Raw genomic sequence first — 27,967 nt, forward strand, 5'->3', positions numbered from 1 at the left:
TTCTTTCTTTTCTTTCTTCTTTCTTTCTTTCTTTCTTTTCTTTCTCTTTCTTTCTTTCTTTCCTTCTTTCCTTCTTTCTTTCTTTCTTTCCTTCTTTTTTTCTTTCTACTTTCTTTCTTTCTTTCTTTCTTCTTTCATTCTTTCCTTCTTTCTTTCTTCTAAGGATCTTTCTTTCTTCTTTCTTTTTTCTTCTCTTTTTTTCTTTCTCTCTTTCTTTTTCTTTTCTTTCCTTCTTTCCTTCTTTCTTTCCTTCTTTTTTCTTTCTCCTTTCTTTTCTTTCTTTCTTTCTTTCTTTCTTTCTTTCTTCTTTCCTTCTTTTCCTTCTTTCTTTCTTCTTTTCTTTCTTTCTTTCTTTCTTCTTCTTTCTTTCTTCTCTTCTTTTTCTTTCTTCTTCTTCTTTCTTTCTTCCTTTCTTTCTTTCTTTCTCCTTCTTTCTTTCTTTCATTCTTTCTTTCTTCTTTCTTTCCTTCTTCTTCTTTCTTTTCTCTTTTCTTTCTCTTCTTCTTCTTTCTTCTTTCTTTCTTTCTTTCTTCTTTTCTTTCTTCTTTCTTCCTTCTTTCTTTCTTTCTTTCTTCTTTCTTTCTTTCTTTCTTTCTCCTCTCTTTCTTTCTTTCTCTCTTTCTCCTTTCTTTCTTTCTTTCTTTCTTTCTCCTTTCTTTCTTTCTTTCTTTCTTTCTTCGTTCTTTCTTCCTTTCTTTCTCCTTTCTTTCTTTCTTTCTCCTTTCTTTCTTTCTTTCTTTCTTTCTTCGTTCTTTCTTCCTTTCTTTCTCCTTTCTTTCTTTCTTTCTCCTTTCTTTCTTTCTTTCTTTCTTTCTTTCTTCTTTTCCTCTTTTCTCTTCTTTCTTCTTTCTTTCTCCTTTCTTTCTTTTTTTTTTTTCTGTCTTTCTCACTTTCTTTTTCTTTCTTTCTTTTTTTCTTTCTTTCAATTTCTTCTTTCTTTCTTTCTTTCTTTCTCTTTCTTTCTTTCTTTCTTTCTTTCTCCTTCCTTTCTTTCTTTATTTCTTCTTTCTTTCTTTCTCTTTCTTTCTTTCCTTCTTTCTTTCTTAATTTCTTCTTTCTTTCTTTCTTTCTTTCTTTCTTTCTTTCTTTCTTTCTCCTTCCTTTCTTTCTTTATTTCTTCTTTCTTTCTTTCTCTTTCTTTCTTTCCTTCTTTCTTTCTTTCCTTCTTTCTTTCTTTCTTTCTTTCTCCTTTCTTTCTTTCTTAATTTCTTCTTTCTTTCTTTCTTTCTTTCTCCTTTCTTTCTTTATTTCTTCTTTCTTTCTTTCTTTCCTTCTTTCTTTCTTTTTTTCCTATTTCTTTCTTTCTTTCTCACTTTCTTTCTTCTTTCTTTCTTTCTTTCTTTCTTTCTCCTTTCTTTCTTTCTTTCTTTCTTAATTTCTTCTTTCTTTCTTTCTTTCTCCTTTCTTTCTTTCTTTCTTTCTTTCTTTCTCCTTCCTTTCTTTCTTTATTTCTTCTTTCTTTCTTTCTTTCTTTCTTTCTTTCTTTCTTTCTTCTTAGTTTCTTTCTTTCTTTCTTTCTCCCTACCCAAATAAATTGTCTTTTTGGAGCCTTCGACATACCTCAAAACTCACCAAACTTGGCACACAAAGGTGAGCTCACCTTTGTGGCGGCTGCCCCTCGGCTCTGGAACAACCTGCCCCAACATATCCGCTCTGCAGGATCAATTGAGGTTTTTAAATCCTCTCTTAAGACTCGCCTTTTCTCCCTCCACTCAAGGTTGAGTGGACATCTGGCAAAATTTTAATTCAATTTGAATGTATTTTATTCTATCTTATTTTAATATATATGCGCACTGTGTTCACGTATTTTAGTATTGTTTTTTAGTATTGTATTGTATTGTATGTTTGTCATTTGTGCTGCTGTTGATCTGTACAGCACTTTGGTCAACCCCGGTTGTTTTAAACGTGCTCCAGTGGAAAAAGGGTCGGGGTTCAGTTGTGCCAGTGTGATGATGATGATATATTATCTTTTTATTTAAACTCAAAAATCATTGAGAGCAAGCCCTCATTTACAATGACGACGAGTTTATAAAAGAAACATTAAAATGCATGACAAGCAAATAAAAGATATAACCCTAAAAGAATGATGATCAATTAAAAACAGACAACAATTAAAAGTAATGTTACAACCATTGAAAAATAATGTTACACAAAGTTAAAACTAATGATTTAAAATGATTAAAAGAAACCAGTGCATTTATTTTTAAAGTGCTTTGCAGGTAGTTCCATGCAGATGGTGCAAATACGCAAAAGGCAGATTTTCCCAGCTCTGAATGAACTCTGGGAACCTGGAGAGTGAGCCAACCAGTTGATCTGGTATGTTTTGCTCCAGAAGACCAAACTAGCATTGAAGATAAATATGACGGTAGCATTCCAATAAGTGCTTTATAAATAAACAAGTAAAAATGCAAATCCCGTCTTTCTGCCAGAGAAGACCATCCCACCTTTTGGTAAAGTATGCAATGATGAGTGCTGTAACTATCACCAGTAATAAAACGTAGGGCAGAGTGAAATACAGCATCAAGTGGCTTTAATGTAGAGGCTGAAGCATGCCTGTACGATATGTCACCATAATCCAGGACTGATTAAAAAGTTGCCTCTATCAGGGTTTTCCTGCAGTGGAGAAGAAAACAGGACTTGTTCCTGTAAAAAAAGACAATCTTTTGTCGAAGTCTACTTGACAAATTTAAAATATGACTTTTAAAAGTCATGATGATGATGAGGATGAGGATGAGGAGGAGGAGGAGGAGGATGATGATGATGAGGATGAGGATGAGGATGAGGATGATGAGGAGGAGGAGGAGGAGGAGGAGGAGGAGGAGGAGGAGGAGGAGGATAATGATGAGGATGAGGAGGAGGAGGAGGAGGAGGATGAGGATGAGGATGAAGATGAGGATGAGGAGGAGGATGATGATGATGAGGATGAGGAGGAGGAGGAGGAGGAGGAGGAGGAGGAGGAGGAGGAGGAGGATGAGGATGATGATGATGATGATGACAAGGATCTGTCTGCGGGCGACTTTGTCATTGTGAAGTTTGCAGGTAGAAACAAACCCTATAACTATGTCGGATTGGTGGAGAATGTTGAGGGTGACGAGATCAGTGCAAAGTTTCCAAATCAGAGTTGTAAGAGGTCAGTGGATGGAGAGCCCATCTTCACATTTAAAGAGAAGGATGAAGGAGTCATCCCTAGAGGCGATGTGCTCAGAAACTACCCACACCACAAAAACCTGGTGGTACAGCCAGAAGGGAGCATAAGTTCATATTCTCCTGCAGCACTGACAAGTGGGATGTTCAGACGTGGATCTGTGAAGAAGATAGGATGTTGATTCGTAGCCTGGTTTTGAGGATTGCGTACAATCAGGTGCTCATCTTGAATTTAATTGTTCTTGTTAAATACAGTGGGGCAAAAAAGTATTTAGTCAGCCACTGATTTTGCAAGTTCTCCCACTTAGAAAGATGAGAGAGGTCTGTAATTTTCATCAGAGGTACACTTCAACTATGAGAGACAAAATGAGAAAACAAATCCAGGAAATCACATTGTAGGATTTTTAAGAATGTATTTGTAAATTATGGTGGAAAATAAGTATTTGGTCACCTAACAAACAATCAAGATTTCTGCTCTCACAGACCTGTAACTTCTTCTTTAAGAAGCTCTTCTGTCCTCCACTCGTTACCTGTATTAATGGAACCTGTTTGAACTGGTTATCTGTATAAAGACACCTGTCCACAGCCTCAAACAGTCAGACTCCAAACTCAACCATGGCCAAGACCAAAGAGCTGTCCAAGGACACGTGGAAGAAAATTGTGGACCTGCACCAGGCTGGGAAGAGTGAATCTACAATAGGCAAGCAGGTTGGTGTGAATAAATCAACTGTGGGAGCAATTGTAAGAAAATGGAAGACATACAAGACCATTGATAATCTCCCTCAATCTGGGGCCCCACGCAAGATCTCATCCCGTGGGGTCAAAATGATCATGAGAACGGTGAGCAAAAATCCCAGAACTACATGGAGGGGCTCAAATCCTGCAGCGCCAGGCGTGTCCCCCTGCTCAAGCCAGTACATGTCCAGGCCCGTCTGAAGTTTGCCAGAGAGCATATGGATGATCCAGAAGAGGATTGGGAGAATATCATGTGGTCAGATGAAACCAAAATAGAACTTTTTGGTAAAAACTCAACTCGACGTGTTTGGAGGAAGAAGAATGCTGAGTTGCATCCCAAGAACACCATACCTACTGTGAAGCATGGGGGTGGAAACCTCATGCTTTGGGGCTGTTTTTCTGCAAAGGGGACAGGACGACTGATCCGTGTTAAGGGAAGAATGAACGGGGCCATGTATCGTGAGATTTTAAGTCAAAACCTCCTTCCATCAGTGAGAGCATTAAAGATGGAACGTGGCTGGGTCTTCCAGCATGACTATGATCCCAAACACACCGCTCGGGCAACGAAGGAGTGGCTCCGTGAAAAGCATTTCAAGGTCCTGGAGTGGCCGAGCCAGTCTCCAGACCTCAACCCCATAGAAAATTTGTGGAGGGAGTTGAAAGTCCGTGTTGCCCAGTGACAGCCCCAAAACATCACTGCTCTAGAGGAGATCTGCATGGAGGAATGGACCAAAATACCAGCTACAGTGTGTGCAAACCTGGAGAAGACTTACAGGAAACGTTTGACCTCTGTCATTGCCAACAAAGGTTATGTTACAAAGTATTGAGTTGAACTTTTGTTATTGACCAAATACTTATTTTCCACCATCATTTACAAATAAATTCTTTAAAATCCTACAATGTGATTTCCTGGATTTTTTTTCTCATGTTGTCTCTCATAGTTGAAGTGTACCTCTGATGAAAATTACAGACCTCTCTCATCTTTCTAAGTGGGAGAACTTGCAAAATCAGTGGCTGACTAAATACTTTTTTGCCCCACTGTATGTCTCGGTGAAGAAGATAGGATGTTGATTGTTAGCCTGGTTTTGAGACTTGCAGCTGATTTTGTTCTAAACGTGCTCATGTGGTGCTGTTACGTCTTGTTGAAGAAAACTTTGATGTTGTAAAATCTTTAAATAAAGGTTCAATAAGTCATTTTGTATTGAATCTGTCTTACTTTTATATAGCATTACGGTTTGTGAGATTAAAATGATCTTTTTTTACTTCAACAATCAAAGGCACGATTTACCCCAGTGTATTCTCTCCAAAGACACAACTTACCTCACATCAGGGCAAGCTGTGCCACAAGACCACTTTTTTTATAAAGCTATATTTCTCAGTTTATTTAAGATCAAAGTGATTGTTCCCAGGGATGCACCACATCCTAAACTATGTGTACATATTTTAGTTGGAGGCTTTACTGTCATCCCCTTGCTTTAAAGACACTTGAAGTAAAAACTGGCACCACTCACCCCACTCTCCCCTAATGATATAAAACAAGGCTTGTTAAGTTGTGTTTATTAACCCTGATACTTTGAGCCAAGATCATGATTCTGGACCAGATTACACAAGAGCTTTTAAAACACTTGCAAAATAAATATGTGTCTATTATATACTCATTTTATGTCCTCTAACACATAATCACACCTGGAGTAAGTGATTTCCAGAAGTCATGTGAGACAGCCCATATAGTGGACAGCTTAGCTCTGCTGAGAGGGTTTTATGATGGATGTACCATCAGCAGTGTTACAGGTCGCTCCGGGAGAAAGGTCAAGGGCCTGCTGACGAGTCTACAGTGCAGCATGCTGATCTTATCAGTAACCCGATGGACCTGAGACAGAGTCCAGTTTGATGGGCCCTAACATTCATCTGATTACAGTCTGCCCGGTCTGCACCTGAACAGCTGTCAGCAGGAGGAAGGAGGCAACATGGTGACAGGAGTGTGTTTACCAAATCAACAACATGGACACATCAATGCTTCTAGAACACTACATTCCCAACATGCAGGCCTGCTCATTATACCTAAAGTCTCTAAAAGTAGTATGGGAGGTAGAGCCTTCAGTTAACAGGCCCCTCTCCTTTGGAATCATCTACCAGTCAGGGTCCGGGAGGCAGACCCCCTCTCTACTTTTAAGAGTAGGCTTCAAACTTTCCTTTTTGATAAAGCTTATAGTTAGAGCTGGATCAGGCTTGGACCAGCTCTTAGTTATGCTGCTGTAGGCTTAGACTGACACACTGGGATCCTGTCTTTCCCTCTCTCTGCCTGTCTCTTACTTTAACTCTTCCTGTCCCATTAAAGTTACTAACAATAGACCTTTCTGGAGTCCCTGAGCTCCCTTGTCTCGTAGGTTCCTCTGGATCTCTGCTGCTGTGGACGTGCCAGACTCCAGCTTCTACAACTACTACTATCCGTCTCCCCACTATCATCTCTCTCTCTCTCTCTCTCTCTCTCTCTCTCTCTCTTCATCTCCCTCTATCCCTCTCTCCAACACGGTCTAAGCAGATGTGTGTCTAACATGAGTCTGGTCCTGCTGGAGGTTTCTGCCTGTTAAAGGAAGTTTGTCCTTGCCACTGTAACTTGCTAAATGCTGCAAAGTGCTCTGCTCATGGTGGATTAAGATGAGATCAGACTGAGTCCTGTCTGTGAGATAGGACTGGATCTTATCCAGTCTTGGTGTTGGGTCTTTGTTAATAATAGAACATAGAGTACGGTCTAGACCTGCTCTGTTTGGACAGAGTCTAGTCAAGTGTGTTACTCAGGAGACAGCCAGCAGTCTCTTTAAACAGCAGTGTAAGCTTGGCTCTGGTAAAGGAAGTATACAGTCTTAAAAACATATATTCTTTCTTCAGTATAATAATGATAAAACTATGAAAAGGAAACACAAGGTACAAAATAGATCATTTAATGAAGAAGTGGAAATAACTTTCAAAGACAATGAAAGATACAAATCTATCTACAAGCTTCAAAGAATAAAAAGATATTTTAAGATTATGTTCAACAAACTAAGAGTAGTGAAGATAAATAAACCGTGACTAATCTGATAATATAATCTAAACTCTTTGCATTTTAATTGATAACAAAAAACCAAGGACACATGATAAGCTAAAATACATGAAGACATGTAATAATGTGGCTCACACTGTCCGTTGGTGCTGTCAGTAATGTCCCACAATAACTGGACCATGCACTTTCCTTCAGCACAAAGTCTTCTTCTGTTGTGAGTCTCCAGATCTAGGAGACCATCAAGTGCAGGAGTCTGGACACCACTTCAATATTGAGACTGTTTCCAAGGACTCTGTACTGCTGCTTGGTAGAAACTTGCTCTGGGAAGGCTGAAAAATACATCCAAGTACAGAATGGAAGAAAAGTTAACAATATAGAGTCAAAACAAAGTAAAACTATCACATTTAGAAAAGACTTTGAAAAAAGGGGAAGCCACTGAAATCTTTGACTATTATTATTATTATTATCATGATGATACTACTACTACTAATAATAATGATAATAATAATAACTATTATTGTTATTATCATCATTTTTATAATTATTATTCTTGTTGTTCTTCTTCTCATTCTCATTATTATTATTATAATTGTTCTTATTATCCATCCATCCATTATCTTGACCGCTTATCCCGTTTGGGGTCACGGGGGGCTGGAGCCTATCCCAGCTGGCTTCGGGCGGAAGGCAGAGTACACCCTGGTCAGGTCGCCAACCTATCACAGGGCTAACACAGAGAGACAGACAACCATTCATGCACACTCACACCTACAGGCAATTCAGAGAGAACAATCAACCTGAGCATGTTTTTGGATTGTGGGAGGAAGCCGGAGTACCCGGAGAGAACCCACGCATGCACGGGGAGAACATGCAAACTCCACACAGAAAGGCACCCGCCCGGCCAGGGATTCGAACCAGGAACCTTCTAGCTGTGAGGCAACAGCGCTACCCACTGCACCACCGTGCAGCCCGTTCTTCTTCTTCTTCTTCTTCTTCTTCTTCTTCTTCTTCTTCTTCTTCTTCTTCTTCTTCTTCTTCTTCTTCTTCTTCTTCTTCTTCTTCTTCTTCTTCTTCTTCTTCTTCTTCTTCTTCTTCTTCTTCTTCTTCTTCTTCTTCTTCTTCTTCTTCTTATCATCATCAACACTTTCAGCTGTAAACTCCTGTCTACTTCTCCATGCTTCATTTTTCAGAGGTAACGTCTAATCTCATAACTCCTCTCTGAAAAAGAAGGATGGACTTCTCAAACCGCTTTCTGGAAAACTATTCATAAACTGATGTTCTACAAAAAGCTGAACAATGTTGATAGTTTGCAATCATTTCAAAGACCTGGATCATTTACATGCAGCAGGTTTTTGCATTTTAAAAGATCCAAAGTTACAAAAGAAGCCAGCCTGAGAACAATCTCATCATGGGATCAATCAAAGCTGATTACTCATCGCTTATCTCATGAAAATAAAAAGATGAGAGGAGACAAACTTTGATTTAACCTCCAGGATTGAAATGTGTGTCGACTCACAGAAGCTTTGAGGGAAACCCATGAGGTTGGCCACTTCTCTTGGAGTAAAATAACGGAGCTTCAGTTTGGACAGCTGCTGGAGTTTCTCCTCTTCAGAGCTCTGCTCCAGATCTTTAAACACACTCTCCATCTGCAGAGTACACAGACAAACACACAAACACATAAACACACAAACACACAAACACACAAACACACAAACAAACAAACAAACAAACAAACAAACAAACAAGCTGTGACTTCTCTTTTGGGATCAACATGGTCAGTGAATTTTTCACAGCAGATGATATTACAATCAATCACAAACTATTTACATATTTACAAAATGAAACAAAATGAAACAAAATTAAACGTGTGATTAAAAATCAAAACCCAAACAGAAAACAGATGAGTGAATTAAAGAAAAGTGAAACAAGGACACACATCCAAAATAAAACAGGAAGGGGGGAGCTGAGAGGACATTAGGATAGCTTGTGTTAAAAACACCAGTCACGTCTTTCCAAGAAGAACAGGGTTTAAAAGAGAAGCAATAATCATTTTAAAGATGGAGGCTCAGCACAGAACCAGGGATGTGTTATAGTCTTCCTCACAGCTGTTTAAACTGAAAATATGATTTTCCTGAAGGCCAATCTGGTTTTATCTCTGAGAGCAGAGTCAGCATCAATTAAAAGTGAGGATGGTTGTTTAGGAATTGGACATTTTCCAATATTTCCAAGACACTTACCGACCAAGACCAGAGATTAAATACTACAGGACATCCCCAGCAGACATGGAGGTGTGTGCCCACAGCATCATGGTTACATACAGTCATGGACAAAAGTATTGGCACCCCTGGAATTTTTCCAGAGAATACACCATTTCTCACAGAAATTGTTGCAATTACAAATGGTTTTGGTGTACACATGTTTATTGCATTTATGTGCATTGGAACAACACAAAAAAACTGAAGAAAAAAGACAAAAATTACATGATTTTACACAAAACTCAAAAAATTAGCTGGACAATATGATTGGCACCCTCAACTTAATACTTGGTTGCACACCCTTTGGAAGAAATAACTGAAACTAATCACTTCCTAACACAGTCAACAAGCTTCTTACACCTCTCCATTGAAATTCTGGACCACTCTTTTTTTAGCAAACTGCTCCAGGTCTCTCAGATTTGAAGGGTGCCTTCTTGCAACAGCAATTTTGAGATCTCTCCACAGGTGTTCAATGGAATTCAGATCTGGACTCATTGATGGCCACTTCAGAACTCTCCAGCGCTTTGTCTCCATCCATTTCTTGGTTCTTTTTGAGGTGTGTTTTTGGTCATTGTCCCGCTGGAACACCCATGACCTCTGACGCAGACCCAGCTTTCTGACACGAGGCCCTACATTGCGGCCTAAAATGGTTTGATAATCTCCAGATTTCATGATTCCTTGAACACAGTCAAGGCACCCAGTGCCAGAGACAGCAAAACAACTCCAAAACATCTTTGATCCCCCACCATGTTTGACTGTAGGTACTGTGTTCTTTTCTTTGTAGGGCTCATTCCATTTTCTGTAAACACTAGAATGACGTGCTTTTCCAAAAAGCTCTACTTTAGTCTCATCTGTCCACAAAATGTTCTCCCAGAAGGACTGAGGCTTACTCAGGTATAACTCCAGTCTGGCTTTTTTATGTCTCTTTGTCAGCAGTGGGGTTCCCCTCGGTCTCCTGCCATAGTGCTTCATCTCATTCAGATGACGCTGTACGGTCTGAGCTGACACTTGTGCACCCTGAGTCTGCAGGACAGCCTAGATTTGTGTGGCAGTTGACTGAGGATTTTTATCCATCATTCTAACTGTCCTGCGTTGCATTCTTTTGTCAATGTTTCTCTTCGTCCACGTCCAGGGAGATTAGCCACAGTTCCATGGGTTATAAACTTCTTGATTATATTACGCACAATGGACTAAGGAATTCCAAGATCTCTGGTCTCTGGTCTTGTAACCTTGAGATTGTTCATATTTTTCCACAATTTTGCTTCTTAAGTCCTCAGACAATTCTCGGCTCTTCTATCTCTTCTCCATGCTCGGTGTGACACACACAGGCACACAACACAAAGGGTGAGTGGACTTTTATACATTCTAACTGGCTTCAGGTGTGATTGCTAAATTGCCAGCACCTGTTACCTGCAACAGGTGAGTTTAAATGAGCATCACATGCTGGAAATAATATAATTTGCCCACAGTTTTAAAAGGGGGCCAATCATTTTGTCCGGCTCATTATTTTAGTTTTGCTTAAAATTTTCATTTTTTTTGTGTTGTTCCAATGCACATAAATGCAATAAACATGTGTACACCAAAACCATTTGTAATTGCTATAATTTCTGTGAGAAATGGTGTATTTTCTGGAAAAATTCCAGGGGTGCCAATACTTTTGTCCATGACTGTACTGAAGAGTTTGGATGATCTATGAGCTTCATTTGGAAACGTCTGTGTGGTGTTAATGCTGTGTTAATGGTGTTACATAGTATTCATGGACAAACTTATAATGAATGAGCTGGTGTGCTGGATTTCTTGATGAGATGAATATATTGGGGCGGCTGTGGCTCAGTGGGTAGAGTCGGTCGTCAATCAATCAGAAGGTTGGCGGTTTGATCCCAGCTCCTGCAGTCACATGCTGAAGTGTCCTTGAGCAAGACACTGAACCCCAAACTGCTCCCTCTGTAGTTCAGCGGTGTGTGAATGTGTATGAATGAGATTAACACTGGTGGTCCCTTACTATAGCAGCCTCTACCATCAGAGAGTGAATGTGGTGTGAATGGGTGAAGGTGACGAGTAGAGTAAAAGTGCTTTGAGTGCTCAGACAGACTAGAAAAGCACTCTATAAGTCCATTTACCATTTTACAGTAAAGTCCTGTCCTTCAAGGTGAAGGTCCAGGATGTAGTCACCTTCAGAGTTTTTGCACTTTAGGAGATGAAGTCTTTATAAACAGTGATCTGTCTCCAGCCCAGCTATTGTCAGGGATAAAGTGCATCTCTCTGAAGGCTAACGACGTCTTGTGTTAACCTGCTTTCATGTTAGATGCAAGCGTCCATCCCCCCCTTGTAGCTTTTTGGCTAGCTCAGCTTGTAGAGTGATATCCTGCCTCAGTCTGCTAACAGCCAAGTTTGTGGATTAAATAAAGGATCTGAGGGCTTGAGTTTCAACAGAGAGCATTTTATTTACCACCTCTGAAGGCAGTATTTGATGGCTCCTTCGACCTGTCATAAACTCTTTCTCTCCTTTCAGACATTACATAGTGTGAATACATTTTTCTAAGTGTCCTAGATTGCCCTTATTGAACATGTAACTTTGTGAGTCTGCAGTTCCCTCCAGTGGTGACTCTGGTTTTTGAACTTGGCCCTTATTCTGCTGTTCCTGCTCAGGTGAAGTCAGGGCACTCATCCATTAAGCCTGTACACTGCGTGCACAATTATTATTAGGTAAGTTGCATTTTTGTGAATATTTTAAAAACTATGTTAATAGTCGTTTTCAAATTTGTCAAGAAGTCAGATAGTGAATATATTTCTTCAACTGTGTGGTTAAAATGATGCTTTTCAAATTACCTCGGCTGTATTTTTAAATAAATGCAGAATCTGCAGAAATGAGCGTGACAAATTATTATGCAAGTTGATGATAAGAGCATAATAATAATAATAATATTTACTACAACTGTTTTCAAACTTCAACAAAAACAACAGTTTTCTTTACATTTGTATACAAAATAAAACTGTTAATGTCTTTGAAACATTTCAAATCTAAAGTGTTTCTCTAATGTCCAATATAACCTCCTTTTCTTTCAGTGAGGGTCAGAGGTCACTGTAAACTGATTTAGTTTCTGATGACTTCTCTGATGACTCTGTGAGGTGTACCTTGTATGTCTTTCCAAAGATGCTCTTTGAGCTGTATTTCTCACCATCACTGTAAATCATCTTCTTCAGTATTGACCACAAGTTCTCAGTCGGGTTGAGATCAGGTGAGCAGGCAGGCCAGTTCATGAGGCGATCCTCTTTAAAGCCCTGAGATGTCATCCTGTCCTGGGAATAACGTGAGGCATGTGACCGTGCATTGTGCTCATGCATGAACACTAGAATCTTTTTCACTTTAGCTGAATGTCTTTTCCTCCATGGAAGGAAAATACAAAAGAGGATCACCTCATGAACTGACCTGCCTGCTCACCTGATCTCAACCTGACTGAGAACTTGTGGTCAATAATAAAGGAGATAATTTACAGTAATGGTGAGAAATACAGCTCAAAGAGCCTCTTTGGAAAGACATACAAGGTACAGCTCACAGTGTCAGCAGAGAAGTCATCAGAAACTAAATCAGTTTACAGTGACCTCTGACCCTCACTGAAAGAAAAGGAGGTTATGTTGGACATTCGAGAAACATGTCAGATTTGAAATGTTTCAAAGACATTAACAGTTTTATTTTGTAACAAATGTAAAGAAAACTGTTGTTTTTGTTGAAGTTTGAAAACAGTTGTAGTAAATATTATTATTTCCAATTAATAGAACGTTTAAAATGGTGACTAGTTCTTAAATTTTATAAGTTATATGCTCTTATCACCAACTTGCATAATAATTTGTCACACTCATTTCTGCAGATTCTGCATTTATTTAAAAATACAGCCGATGTTATTTGAAAAGCATCATTTTAACCACACAGTTGAAGAAATATCTTTACTATGTGACTTAACCAATGTGACTGTTAACATAGTTTTTAACATATTCACAAAAATGCAACTTACCTGATAATTGTGCAGGCAGTGTATTGTGCTTGCAGTGCTTGCTGTAGGTCTGGTGTATTTGCAGACTAGATGTCTTTAAATGTTGGTTCATCATTTTAATCTGATTTAATGATGCATTTCAGGTTTCTGACTCGACTGGACAAAATTAATATTATTGTTTGAACCAAAGATTGATCCGTAAGGCAACTGGACTGGTAGAAATTCTTGAAGACGCTTCACCTCTCCTCTGAAAGGCTTCTCCAGTTCTGATCAGACTGGGGAAGATCTAGAAAATATAAGCCTCTCACAGTCATGGGTGTGTCCAGGATTACCATGACGTGGATGACTGAGAACCTTCACAGACACGTTATTGTTTGAAATGAGTGAGAATAAGAGAGAAAGGTGAGAGGAGAGGGACAGTTTGTGATCTCTATGTTCTGCCCCCTGCTGTGTTTGTTAACTCAGGTTTCTGTTTGGTTAGATCAGTATGTTGAAAATGGACCTCGGCTCCAGGAGTCGCGTTAACCGAATATTTTCCATCATTGACCAATTTTTTTAAACAGTGACGGAAAAATCTGAAGGCCATCTGTCATTTTGACAGATTGCAATTCATACCCCTGACCACTTGGTGGCGAGTGAGCATATTAATTAGCTATTGTCTCTCTTGATGTATGACCTTGTTGGCTTCACTTAGAAAAATGTTCTGAACACTGTTAATAACATATACACATACTACAAGAATTCCTCCATACGAACATACAGACTAAATGAACTTCAAAAAGAAATGGGTGAACACGACCTGCTGAGCCTAAAACAACCATCGGCTACATGCTGGCTGTCGCTGGAGGGGGCAGTTAAGGGCATACTGGGCTGCTCTGGTGTCGGAGTTGGGGGTGGGGGGGAGGAGGTGCGAAAAAAAGGCCCAGTAGCTCAGGGCATCAGAATGGGCCTTCAAACCATAGACTGTATAAATAATGGACGTAGTATCCGTGACGTCACCCATCTGTTCCTGAGAGCTGTTTTGAAGCCAATCGGCGGCGGCAGCCATATTGGAAATGCGGAACTCAACCAGGCAGAGTGTGACGTAAAGTGGCAGAGTTTGAGCCTCTTAGCCAACAGCTATGTGTTCCCACCTGTCAGTCAAGTCAGTCATGTCCTTATTTGGGCAAAAACTGGTAATCTTAATATCTTCTGAACCATCGTGTTAGAAATAAATTCACCCCCCGTACAGTGTGTGCTGATAGAGAGATTAGCTACATAGACGCAAGCCGTTTTTTGAACCAGGCTATAAACATGTTTATTAATGCTGTAAAGATCGTCTTCTTTGAATGGGTGTGTATGTGGTTTCTGGTTTCTGCAGCCAGCCTCTAGTGGACACTTGATGAATTACAGTTTATAACACTTCCACATGGGCTTCATATTTTGAGAGCGGAGGTTTCTGCTTGGTTCAAACATACACGTTCCCTGCTATGACAGTAGCCTCTGCAGAAATCCCACTTGAGACATTTGATTACGCACAAGCGGGCACGCAATTCAAGTCCATGCGGACCAGGAGGAAGGTGTGAGACTGTGTGTTCAGGACACAGCAGGTGAGCTGTTCATATTTTAAGTGCAATCGTTTAGTTCCATTGTTCATATGTATCTACTGGGGCCACAGTCAGTGGTTTCTGTCACTGCGTTGAAAAAGTTCCATGTATTCATCAGCTTGATGTGTGATGGCATGCTGTGGATTCTCTGCTCAGCTTGTTCGGACTGAATATTAATTAAAAATGAATGAAAATTAAATGCTATGAACATGTCATTATTATCATTTTAAAAATTAAAGTGATGGGGAAAAAATAGGTAATGACGGGAACCAAAAAGTCAGTGCAACCTCTGCTCTGCTCATTCAGGAAACTGCAGCTTAGTTGCTAGTTCGGCACCATAAAGGTATTTTATTCAAAATCATCTTTTACCTTATTCAAATGACTTTAACATGTGTATTAAGGCATGTTAACAATAAAACATGTAGGCAACACTCAGATTTAAAAACTGAGTGGATAGTTGGATGAAGTGAGGGCTCTGTATCATAACATCCACCTCAGACACGCTGTAATGAAGCCGAACTCACCTCTATGTCCGTACAGCTCTGCAGCACTGAGCCAGTCCCCTCCACGTAGCGCCCGTAGCTAGGAGTGAACACAAACAGCAGCATGTGATCATCTGAACAGGGACAGAGCAGGAAGACTAAACAGCAGACTCTCAGAGGTAACAGCTAATCAGGTCTGTGGGGGGGTCCTAAGTTTTTAGGTTCTCAGGGCAGATTTAATGTTAGCTTTGATTACATGGGTCGAGGTTATCCTCTTAAGAAAACAACTTTAGGACATTAAGAGAAGTAAAGAAAATGTATTAAAGGACATAAAGGCACCTTTCTGAGAATTTGATCCACATGTTAAAATAAGAGAAAGGTTTGATTTTATTATGATGATATTATCAGTCAGTATTTGGTGCATTAGAGTTTTAATAAGACTTTCAGTCGCTGCTGTAGATGGCCTGCTGCTGTGGACGTGATGTGGACAATTACTCCTATCAGTCTCACCACTATCATCTCTCTCTCTTCATCTCGGTGTCAGCAGATGTGTGTCTAACATCAGTCTGGTTCTGCTCAAGGTTTCTGCCTGTTGTCCTGCTATAGGCTTAGACTGCTGAGGGAACTGACACACTGGGATCCTGTCTTTACCTTCTCTCCTTTCTCAGTCAGTCTCTCACTTTAACTCTTCCTGTCCCATTAAAGTTACTAACCATGGACCTTTCTGGAGTCCCTGAGCTCCCTTGTCTCGTAGGTTCCTCTGGATCTCTGCTGCTGTGGATGTGCCAGACTCCAGCTGCTACAACTACTACTATCCATCTCCCCACTATCATCTCTCTCTCTCTTCATCTCCCTCTATCCCTCTCTCCAACACGGTGTCAGCAGATGTGTGTCTAACATGAGTCTGGTCCTGCTGGAGGTTTCTGCCTGTTAAAGGAAGTTTGTCCTTGCCACTCTAACTTGCTAAATGCTGCAAAGTGCTCTGCTCATGGTGGATTAAGATGAGATCAGACTGAGTCCTGTCTGGAAGATGGGACTGGATCTGACTACAATCTAGACCTGCTCTGTTTGGAAAGAGTCTGAGGATAACATTTGTTGAGATTTGGTGCTTTATAAATTGTGATTGATTGGTGGTGGTTACCACGTCATTATGAGATGAGGGTTATTTTCAGGTTAATGCACTGCAGAATCATATAATGACTCTTATTGAGATGAAACAAAGAGCTGAAAGTCAACATATGATCACAAACAGACCAGAGAGATAAAAGTGGAGTCACTGAGGATGAGATACAGATTTTGTGTTGTACCCACCCTTTGGTAAAGCAGACAGACCTCCTGCATGTGGGGAGAACGATGTCCAGGAGCAGAGCGTACCGCAGCAGGGTTTTAGGAGGAAGAAGATACTGATCAATGTTCACCTCCACCTTTGGTCCCATAAAGTCTTGGATCTGCCTGACAGACTGGTTCTTGTTCTGAGTCATCTTCCTCTGGGCATCTATTGTTGTCTCGAGTTTATATAGGACAAGATTCCCCTGCACGCCGTCTTCAGGTGGGCAGGTATCTTGGTTAGAGGGATGAGAGGGGGCAGGGGAGTCATCCTCAGCAGGATGTGGGGAGGCTCCTGGGATCTAGGAGGACAGATTTCTTTAGACACTTTATACATGCAGAGTTCAGAGGAGCATCCTCCTCATATTAAACACAGATCAACTGAAATCTGTGCTATCAGCATGAAGACAGTGTGTTGCTTTGTTTTGGAAGGGAACTTCATATTTCAAGATATGAATACTGTGTGATTGTGTGACGCTCTATTCTTTGGACATTTGTTTTGTCTCTGGTTTGTCTGCACACAACACTTCAGGACAAGATGAATACTTCAACAGGATCACAGATTGAAACCATGCATGACACACTCTGAAGTCTACCCTGGGTTGAGATGTAAAGCACTTAGTTTGATCACATCAAGATAACCGTCAGCAGGCCTCACCTCTGAGCTGATCTCTGTGTTGAAGTGTTCTGTGGAAAGCTTAGCGATGAGGTAATACCGCAGTCTCGAGTTTGGGATCCCAACCTGGAAATATGAATATTTAAGTCATACAATTCTAACCTGCAGTGAACAGAAACAACAGTGTGGATATATTTAATGTATATCCATATTCCAAACGGAGTCTTCCTTACGCTGGTGGGTGACATCATGATCTCCTGATACGTGTATCCACATTGCTTTAGTGTCGTCACCAAACGTTCCCTGAGGAAAGAAAGAGGACATGAAGACAGCTTCACTTCAATGTTTTCAATCATTTACAACATAAAGAAACCTTTTATTAAAAATGTAAAGTTCACCTAGAGAGGTTTGTAATCTACAGGGAGTTTAGTCGACCCTATCAGAGTTTAAATCATTCATTACATACGAGCAGAAACACTTTGAGGCCTAACCCTAAGCTGTACCGTCCCTGTCACCTAGCTGTACCTCTGTGATCTTCTACCTGCTTCCTGTTCACGCTGACACCTACTTGACCCTGCTGACCTTGTGCGTCCTCCAGTCTTACCTGGCAGTGGAGCTCTCAAAGCCTTTCACGTTCTCCAGCAGGATGAAACGGGGCGGCCTGCACAGCCTGGACACACAGTGGAAGAAAAGATGATGTTGTCTTAGTTCTTGTAAAATATGCTTTCTATATATATCCTGACAGTGTTGGGAGGTTCTAAATAAAGGTTTATTTTCAGTCAGGCTAACCCAGAGAGCATTGACAAAGGAAACCTACAGACCTCGGTAGAAGATCAAGGATGTAGAGGAAGCTCTTGGTCCTGGGGTCAGCGATGTCCCCCTGGAGTCCTATCCTGTCCAGAGGAAAGAGACACATTCAGAAAAACAACTCACTGAGTGTCACATCTTTAGCCAGTGAAATCACCTCTCTTACTCCTTAAAGAGTCATGAGGGGCCGGAACAGATCCTACACTGACATTGAGTGAGAGGCTGGATACACCTCATACAAGGAGCCAGTCACAGCAGGACAGGAAGGGTTGAATGGAGGTATCTGTAATGTGTATTACAAGCATTTGGCCTTATACAAGGGTTCACAAAACTGATAGAAATTCTGTACAACCACCCTGAGGCAGCAGTACAGACAAACAGGGGTATCTGTCCCTACTTAGATTAGGTAGAGGGACACGTCAATGCTCTGGCCTCTCTCCAGACCTCTTTTGTTTAGCAATTGAACCGTTAGCAGAACAGATACGAAGAAATTCAGCCTTCCCGGGTATTAAGAATCTGTGAATCTGTGCATGAGGCTGGGGAGACGGTCATTAAACCACTTCACTCTCTGTAGAAACAAACCTTAAAAATACTGGACAAAAAAATCAATGCAATACCACCACTGCAGGATACTGGAGAAACATCATCTGTTGAGCTTTGAGAATTTTAATTTGTTTTCAAATTTGTGTCTTGTGTATAAGATTTTAAATGGCTTGGCCCCGCCTCCACTGCGTCAGTGTATCAACTTTCGTTCAGTGGACTCCGTTAAATCAACAAGAATCTCTTCATTTAGAAATTGTAATGTCCCCTCTCGCCGTACTGCCTTTGGACGGTCAGCTTTTTCTGTGAAAGCCACAACTCAGTGGAACACCTTACCAGAGGACATTAAGAACTGTGAATCTCTCAGCAGCTTCAAAACCAAACTGAAAAAGTCTGCTAAAGGACACTCAACACTGCAACCACTGATTTGATACTTTCAACTTGATATACAGTATTGTTTGTTTGATTGTTTGTTTGTGTGTGTGCGTTTGTGTGTGTGAGTGAGCGTTTTAACAATGTGATGTTTTAATTGTGACCTGCCAAGGGGCTGCAGATGTAAATTAGCTTTATGCTTACTCTGGTACAATGCATCAAATGGTGACATTTATGTTAAATATTGTACATGGTCCCTTTACAAATAAATAAAAAAAAGAAAAATGAATGGACCCTTTATGCTGACGATATTCTCTGCTTTGTATCTGACCCTGCAACATCTGTTGCAGCCCTGCTTGATATTATTAACAACTTATCAAAGCTTTCAGGCTACAAGGTAAACTGGAATAAATCAGAAGTGCCACCCTTAACTGCTTTCTGCCCCAAAAGTTTATTTCACACTGGATTGTTCTAATGGCCATCAGAGGGCATTCGATACTCAGGGATCATTTTTCCACCTAAACTGGAGGAAACTGTTAACAAATATTTTTGAACCACTCCTGAGGAAAATTTCATTGGGTGTTGACGGATGGGCTCCTCTTTCTCTGTCTTTGTGGGGGAAAGTTAACCCTCCTGTTACCCTCAAACCTACTAACAGCTTTTATCTTTGGGTCAGTTTAACCCCAGCAATTTAAACCTTCAGAAACCGATTGTTACCCAGGTTTATGTGACATGGTTTAGAAGGCCGCTGTGTTAGCTTTAATATGATAGCTCCACCCTGATGTTGTGTGAACTATCAATGTCTTCACATGAACCATTAGTTTCCCGCCCTATGGCACAGGAAATATCAAAGCTCTCGAGGGAAAGACATTTCCCCCTCCCCCATGTTGTGTAACTATCAGTGGTTCTCAGTACTACAGTCATGGCCAAAAGTTTTGAGAATGACACAACTATTCATTTTCACAAAGTCTGCTGTTACAGTTTTTATAATGGCAATTTGCATATACTCCAGAATGTTATGAGGAGTGATCAGCTCAACTGCAATTCATTGCAAAGTCCCTCTTTGCCTTGAAAATGAACTTCATCACCAAAAACACATTTCCACTGCATTTCAGCCCTGCCACAAAAGGACCAGCTAACATCATTTCAATGACACACAGGTGTCACACACATTAACACAGGTGTGGGTGTTGATGAGGACAAGGCTGGCGATCAATCTGTCATGATTGAGTGACTGGACACTTTAAAAGGAAGATGGTGCATGACACCATTGTTCCTCATCTGTTAGCCATGGTTACCTGCAAGGAAACACATGCAGCCATCATTGCATTGCACAAAAAGGGCCTAACAGGGAAGTTTATAGCAGTGAGTAAGATTGCACCTCAGTCAACCGTCTATCCAATTATCAAGAACTTCAAGGAGAGAGGTTCAATTGTTGCCAAACAGGCTCCAGGGCGCCCAAGAAAGTCCAGCAAGCGCCAGGACCGTCTCCTGAAGGTGTTACAGCTGCGGGATCGGGCCACCACCAGTGCAGAGCTTGCTCAGGAATGGCAGCAGGCAGGTGTGAGTGCATCTGCACACACAGTGAGGCGAAGACTTTTGGAGGAAGGCCTGGTGTCAAGGAGGGCAGCAAAGAAGCCACTTCTCTCCAGTAAAAACATCAGGGACAGACTGATATTCTGCAGAAGGTACAGGGACTGGACTGCTGAGGACTGGGGTAAAGTCATTTTCTCTGATGAATCCCCTTTCCGATTGTTTGGGGCATCTGGAGGAAGGCTTGTTCGGAGAAGACGAGGTGAGCGCTACCATCGGTCCTGTCTCTTGCCAACAGTGAAGCATCCTGAGACCATTCATGTGTGGGGTTGCTTTTCGGTCAAGGGAGTGGGCTCTCTCACAATCTTGCCTAAAAACACAGCCATGAATAAAGAATGGTACCAGAACGTCCTCCGAGAGCAACTTCTCCCAACCATCCAAGGGCAGTTTGGTGATGAAGAATGCCTTTTCCAGCATGATGGAGCACCTTGCCATAAAGCAAAAGTCAGAACGAAGTGGCTCGGGGAACAAAACATTAAGATTTTGGGCCCTTGGCCAGGAAACTCCCCAGATCTTAATCCCATTGAGAACTTGTGGTCAATCCTCAAGAGGCGGGTGGACAATCAAAAACCCACAAATTCTGACAAACTCCAAGCATTGATTCTGCAAGAATGGACTGCCATCAGTCAGGATTTGGTCCAGAAGTTGATTGACAGCATGCCAGGGAGAATTGCAGAGGTCTTGAAAAAGAGGGGTCAACACTGCAAATATTGACTTATTGCATGAATTCTGTGTAATTCTCAATAAAAGCTTTTGATACTTATGAAATGCTTCTAATTGTATTTCATTATACCATAGAAACATCTGACAAAAACACCTAAAAACCCTGAAGCAGCAGACTTTGTGAAAATGTAATATTTGTGTCATTCTCAAAACTTTTGGTCATGACTGTACAGGTGTGTTAGTAAGGTTAGAGCTCTAAAGCAGAGGGAGGCTTTTCTAGGTTATACAATTGTATGTTATAGTGACCTCAATATCATCCAAAACAACCAAAACAAATGTAATAATAATAATAATAATACATTTTATTTAAAGGCGCCTTTCTCGGCACTCAAGGACACCGCACAGATATAAATATATACATACACAAATTTACATTAAAGGAAACAAAATCAGAGTCAAAAATGAAAACAATATAAACTAACAAGGGGTAAGAAAAAATAGAAACAATAACAAAATGACAGTGCAATTGGAGTCAGACGGAGTAAGCGGTTTTGAACACAAATGTGTGTGAAATGTTGATATTTCTTATGTTATATACAGCTAAAACAGCCTGGGGTCAAACTGACCCCAAGGAACACCAATGCGGGGTTTTTTTTACAGGAAATTGGAAAATATCAACATTTTAATTTTAAGTTTTCCAAGTTGTCCCCATTAAATTAGGAAAAGTCATGAAATATGAAGCCAAAAAAAGATGTTAATCATTAATTTAGAGACGTTAAACATTGTCCTGGGGTCAATCTGAGTATGGAGCAAGAGCGCCATCTAGAGCATGAGGACTGACACTGCACTCTGGGAGACTTTAAAGGCTGCTCTTGTTCTGAGTTCATTTATTCTGTCTTTTAGTTGCTTGAACAAAAGTTCACCACTGTTTTTATACTTCTTGAGTGATCTTATTTTGGTTGTATGTTTTCTACAATGAATCTCCCAAACTGCTCTGTTTGGAAAGAGTCTGAGGATAACGTTTGTTGGGATTTGGCTATACAAATAAAGATTGATTGATTGATTGATTGATTGATTGATTGATTGATTGATTGATTGATTGATTGATTGATTGATTGATTGATGGATGGACCACACAAATAGACATACCTGGTAAAAGGCTGGCAGGGAGGGCTCATCAAGATCATGTCAAAGGATAATTTGTTGAAGTCATCGAGTGTTATACCCTGGAGATGAAAAAAGAAAAATCACAAGAAAGAAATCAATTTTCAGAAATCAAATTCAGAAATGAATTTAAATTACACTAAGAGCATCGGTTCTGATCTGTGAACCTGTCCACCTGTCCTTGCATCAGTAGCTCTTACTCCTGTCATCATGTCTGTTGCATACGACAGGATTTTTAATTCTTAACAGACTTCACAAAGTGGCAGGGATGGTTTTCGGTCAGAAGAGTGCTCACACCAGACACTTCACTGCAAATAATTTGGCACTTGCCAAGATTGGAATTCTTAGATTGAGACCTGTTAGATGAAGGACCTTGTTTTTAGAGATATTTACTTGTTTTTAATCTTTGTATGTATGGTTGAATCTTAAATTGATTATGAACACATCTTTTTGTCTCAGTTAGTCTGGGAATCTTAAATTGAGTGAATGACTGTTAAAATAATCTACATTGGTTGTCTCACCTGAAATCTCATCTAAATAAAACTTGTTCCACGATTGAGTAACAACTTCAAGTTGCTTCATTTAAAAATGACACATAAGGCATCTCTTCAAGACACAGCTCAGCTTGTATCTTATTGATGCTCATAGTTCTGCTGTATGGTGATATAATTGTTTTGGTTTGGCTCTAAAGACTGTTTGAAATGTCATGAAGTATGCATCAACCCTGAGCCACTATTAAAGTGTTCTTGATGTTATGTGTTGTTAATCCTGACATGTATTAAGTGTTGCCAGTAATCCAGTTTGCTGTTGTGGTTTCTGTAGAAACATTTCAGAGGTATATTCTAAGAATAAGACCTGGTTTAAAGATTTTAGTTTTAAGATGGATTAGGGTTTATTTTAAGATGAGTCAGCTTATATCAAGAAACAGAGTAATCATAGTTTTCTAATAGTGAGTCAGTTTTTACTTGGTGTTGTTTTTCTCTCCCATGGTCTTGATTTGCTAAATGAAGTATACAAAATAAATGAATGAGATTGTCTTTGCTTATATTCAGTATATTTCACTTCTAACTGTGCTGTAGGAAGTTTGTTTTTAAGTAGTTTGAGCTAAAAATCATCATATTCTACTTATTTCAACCCTTTTTAATACTTTTCAGAGCCTGCTTATTTCTAGATTTAACAATCTCATTTTAAGATTTCTTATCAAGTAAAATTAACTCGCTGCATGGACAGATCATTTCACCACTTTGAAGATATCTTCACCTTGAATTAAGATTTTTCATCCTATATTTAAGCTAGCTTTTTGTTGCAGTGTTCAGCTTTGACACATTACCACATTCCCAGCCTTCAGTCTTGACTCTCTGATATCAAAGCTCCGACATAAACAAACATCAGGTTGGTAAAACTTCACAGTCAGCATCGGCTACTGCAGCTTTCTGGTGCTGTCTGCACCTTAATATCATTTGCATCGCTATCTATTTTCATTGTCCATTTTTAAACTGTCACTGCACTACTTGCACTGTGTACATAGGACGTTTTATAGAACTGTATTTTATTATATTTTATTGTATTTTATATTTAAATTTTAAATATTTAAAAGCTGGAAGAGAGAAACAACATCTTGTTTTTCCTGTATGTCTCGTATATACAGTGAAAATTGACAATAAAAACCTTTGAATCTTGAATCTTGAATCTCAATGCACATTCCTGTTTCTTTCACACCGTGTTCATTAAATAGATCTGAAGCTACAATCCCAAAGCTGCCACTGTTAGCCTCACTGACCAAACATCAGGTCGAGATGAGGCTGTTTGATTCATCAGCTGGAGCCTCTTCAAGCAATCAGACCCTGAAGAGTTCTGTCACATGGACCAGAACACCTCAGACATTCAGAGTCCCTGTTCAGGTATCAGCCTCAGCTGTCACCCACCTCTATCGTCTTGTTCCACAGAGGGGTGTTGGGGAAGTTGTGGCTGTAGACCTGATTGGCTGTGGTGTTAATATCGATGGCAGCGACGACCTGGAAAGGTATGCCGCTCTCTGAGGAAGAAGAAGAGCATGGTTAGGAAGATTCAGAGACTTTATTTATATGATCATCTGTTTGATCAGCTCTGCAGCAAAGGCTGTGCATGATAGTTCATACTTCAGTCTGCTGCAGAGGGGTCTGTATTAAGATTTATCATGACTACTAAGACATCTTTAAAAAGTTTCTTTATTCTTTTTAAACATACATGAGACACGACAGGCTCTCAGTTAGTTTAGGGGGACGATTTAAGAGCTGAGTCTGTACTGAAAAGCAGACATCCAAATGACATCACGCATACATCTCTGATAGATCATAAAGCTGTGTTCAGTCCTCACTCAGACAACCTAATATTACTGCAGGTATACAGCCAAATCAAAGCTTAAAACACAATAAAAGCAATAACAGGCAAAAACAAACCGTTTTGAAGAGTCACTAAAATGATCTCATAAATCAGGGCAGCAGGTTTAAATACTGTGTTCTCAAGCAGGTTGTTGTCCCATGAAAGTATTAAGTATATATTAAGAGGTGTGTGTGTGTGTGTGTGTGTGTGTGTGTGTGTGTGTGTGTGTGTGTGTGTGTGTGGCCTTTTTAGGTCCATGTGTTCTTACTGCACCTGAACGTAGCATTCCTAAAGTGTTTCCTAACCATAGACTGTATAAAATAGTTACTACACAGGATGATGGGGCGCTGTTTGTAAAGTTGTGCACACTGAAAATAACATCTACAATTCTCCACATTCAGCTCCAGAATGTCATAAAAATGTAGAGTGAATTTTGAAAAGTCACTTTTTTTATCACATTTAGAGGAATATTTGTGAACTTCTTCATATTTAATTTATTTGTGAAAAATATATTAAGTTAAAATCACTGTTAAATCAAAATGCTAAATATAAATCTAAATGTTAAATGTTAAATCTAAATGTTAAAAGTTGCTCTGTGATCCTAAATATTTAGCTAATAATCAAATTCACACTGCAGCCTAGTGTTAGTACCAAAATAAAAGCTTCATAAAGCGATACAGACTTAGCAATAGCATCTTATCTTGTCCGTCCATAGACTGGGTCAGGTCTGTCTCTGAGTGTTGTGAAATCTCTTTGTGGACTCCAAAACTGCTTTTAAAACATTTACAGCGGTCAGTCCGGCTATAACATGTAGGAGTCAGTACTGACAGACTATGGTTAGGATATCTGGATCACTTTATGAGGCTTTTATTTTGGTACTAACACTAGGAGGCAGAGTGAATTTTCATATATTAGCTAAATATTTAGTAACGCAGAGCAACATTTAACATTTCTATTTAACATTTAGATTTATAGTTGGCATTAGGATTTAACATTGATTAAACATTTATAAGTTAGATTCATATTTAACAATTAGATTTATATTTAACATTTATATTTAACATTTGTATTTATACATTTAAAATGTAGATTTAACGTTGAACATGTATATTTATATTAAACATTTATATTTATATTTAACATTTAGATTTATATTAAGCATTTTGATTTAACTGTGATTGTAACTAAATATATTTCACAAATAAATTAAATGTGAAGAAGATATATAAGATATACAAATATTCCTCTAAATGTGATAAGGAAGTGATTTTTAAAAAGTCACTCTACATTTCTATGATGTTTTGGAGCTAAATGTGGAGAATTGTAGATGTTATTTTCAATGTGCACAACTTTACAAACGACGCCTCATACATGAAGGCACCACATGTCAGCATCATCACTCTACTCCTTCCACACTTATGTTTACAGCCTATGCTCTACTCCTGTCTCTAGGGGTCTTTAGAGGTCTCTAGTGATCTCTAGATCTGCATCTCCTCTGGAAGTCCAAACTACGTTCGCCTGATGATTCAAGTGGAGTTGATTTTTTACGGACTTCCCATGACCGCACCAGTTTGAAGGTGCGTTTAGGTCCAGTCAGGAATTCAGGCTATTTGATGCAGATAGTTTATCCTACGTGACAGTTGAGACGATAACACCAAAGAGAGACTGTCACCCTGACACTGGTTTATCTAACACACTGGACTTACTCTTAACTGTCCTTCTTATCTGATCTAGGCGGGAGAAAGGATCCTCCTCTGTGGCTTTAAGAGTGACAGAAGAATCTAAACCTGTTTTTAACTCACCCTTTAGAGCGTAATGCATCCCTCCTATCCCACTGTAGAGCTCCAGGACCCGCACAGTCTCCATACCCACACCCTGGCAGTCTGACTGACAGTCCACAGAGTCAGTCCCGTCAGTCCACAGAGTCTGTCCACCACGCTGCTTCTGTTTGTGTTCCTGCAGCTGATACTGATGCTCGGCTGAAACCACGACGGGATGCGACAGCGCCACCTGCAGGTGCGGAGGACAACTGCTCCGGAAAGACAGACAGGAAGAACATATTTCTACATACATACAGTACATCTTAGAATCGTTAATGCTGTGACCTATTTTATACAGTCTATGGCTGTGACATGAAAGTCAATATACATGGGACTTACAATGATTTATAATTGTAAAGAGTTTTTGTGAGCCCTGGTTTCCCCTTGTTTAATGACATATGACCAAGGACAGAATATAAGAATAAAGGATTATCTTATAACACTTTGTTATTTCACTTTTGGGGTGTCAAAGGGGTGACAGTATAGTCTAGTATAGTTATGTGAATTACTAACAGTAAACTTAAGACTTACCTTTTTAATCTGGCTTTTAATTTGGAGTCATTTATTTTTAGCCCTGGACTGTATTATTATCATTATTAATTATTATTATTAATTATTATTATAATTAATTATGATGATGATTATTATTATTATTATTAGTAGTAGTAGTAATAACAGTAGTAGTAATAGTATTAGTATTATTATTATTATGACTGTTGTTGTTGTTTTTACAACATTTATATATCTATTCAATTATTTATTTACTTAAGTATCTATTAATTTCTTGTATTAATCTGTTTTTTTAAACTTAGATTGAGTCTTACCTTTTCTTTCTCCTCTTATTTATCTTATTATTTAGTTTTTTTTTGTTTTATTGGTCATTCAACTTTTTATTGAATATTTCTTTGTTCACCACAAGTTAACACATTAAATATAAGTTATGCAAAATCAACAAAGAGAAAAATACATTTTGAAAAAAATGTAATGAATAAATCCCAAAAATGATATTAAATAAAGAAATAATAACAATAAACTGTACAAACAAAAGGGAAGATAAACATAAGAAAACAAGGTAAATAAACAGACAAAGCATTCCTATTCCTCTTGGTGATGTTTAGAGGTTAACATGTATAGTATTTCATGTCACAATATTACTTTTCATAATCATACATGATGTTCATTAGAAATAGAGGGCTACATGCTTGTCTGTATGAAAGGTGCTATATCAATAAAGTTAAATTGAGAGTGAGTGGAGCAGGCAGTTATTGAACAGTGTTATTATTGTAATGGTAATCTAATAGACTAAAAGTCAGAATTCTGTCTTTTTTGTTAGACCAATAATAATAAAAAAATATATTGGACCTTATTTAAATTTTTTTCAGTAGCCCTAATCCTCTTCTGTACAAACATGACATACATAAGGTGTAGAAAGCCCTCAAACCACGCCCTCAATAGTTAAACATATCCAGGG

At 39.3% G+C, this 27,967-nt stretch overlaps 1 protein-coding gene across 1 annotated transcript; it reads right to left on the reverse strand.

Moving 5' to 3' along the window:
- Positions 1 to 6,970: 6,970 nt before the first annotated feature.
- trdmt1 (tRNA aspartic acid methyltransferase 1) lies at positions 6,971 to 26,656 on the reverse strand. Its single transcript, XM_034706361.1, has 11 exons — positions 26,479 to 26,656; positions 24,241 to 24,350; positions 22,301 to 22,377; positions 17,998 to 18,069; positions 17,781 to 17,846; positions 17,410 to 17,479; positions 17,219 to 17,302; positions 16,546 to 16,862; positions 15,277 to 15,334; positions 8,436 to 8,565; positions 6,971 to 7,251 (listed from the first exon to the last, which is right to left on the reverse strand). Exons 1-11 carry the CDS (start codon positions 26,540 to 26,542, stop codon positions 7,151 to 7,153), a joined length of 1,149 nt encoding a protein of 382 aa, XP_034562252.1. The 5' UTR covers positions 26,543 to 26,656; the 3' UTR covers positions 6,971 to 7,150.
- Positions 26,657 to 27,967: the final 1,311 nt, after the last annotated feature.

Source organism: Notolabrus celidotus, chromosome 17, assembly GCF_009762535.1.
Source record: "Notolabrus celidotus isolate fNotCel1 chromosome 17, fNotCel1.pri, whole genome shotgun sequence".
In the NCBI taxonomy this organism is placed as follows: domain Eukaryota; kingdom Metazoa; phylum Chordata; class Actinopteri; order Labriformes; family Labridae; genus Notolabrus; species Notolabrus celidotus.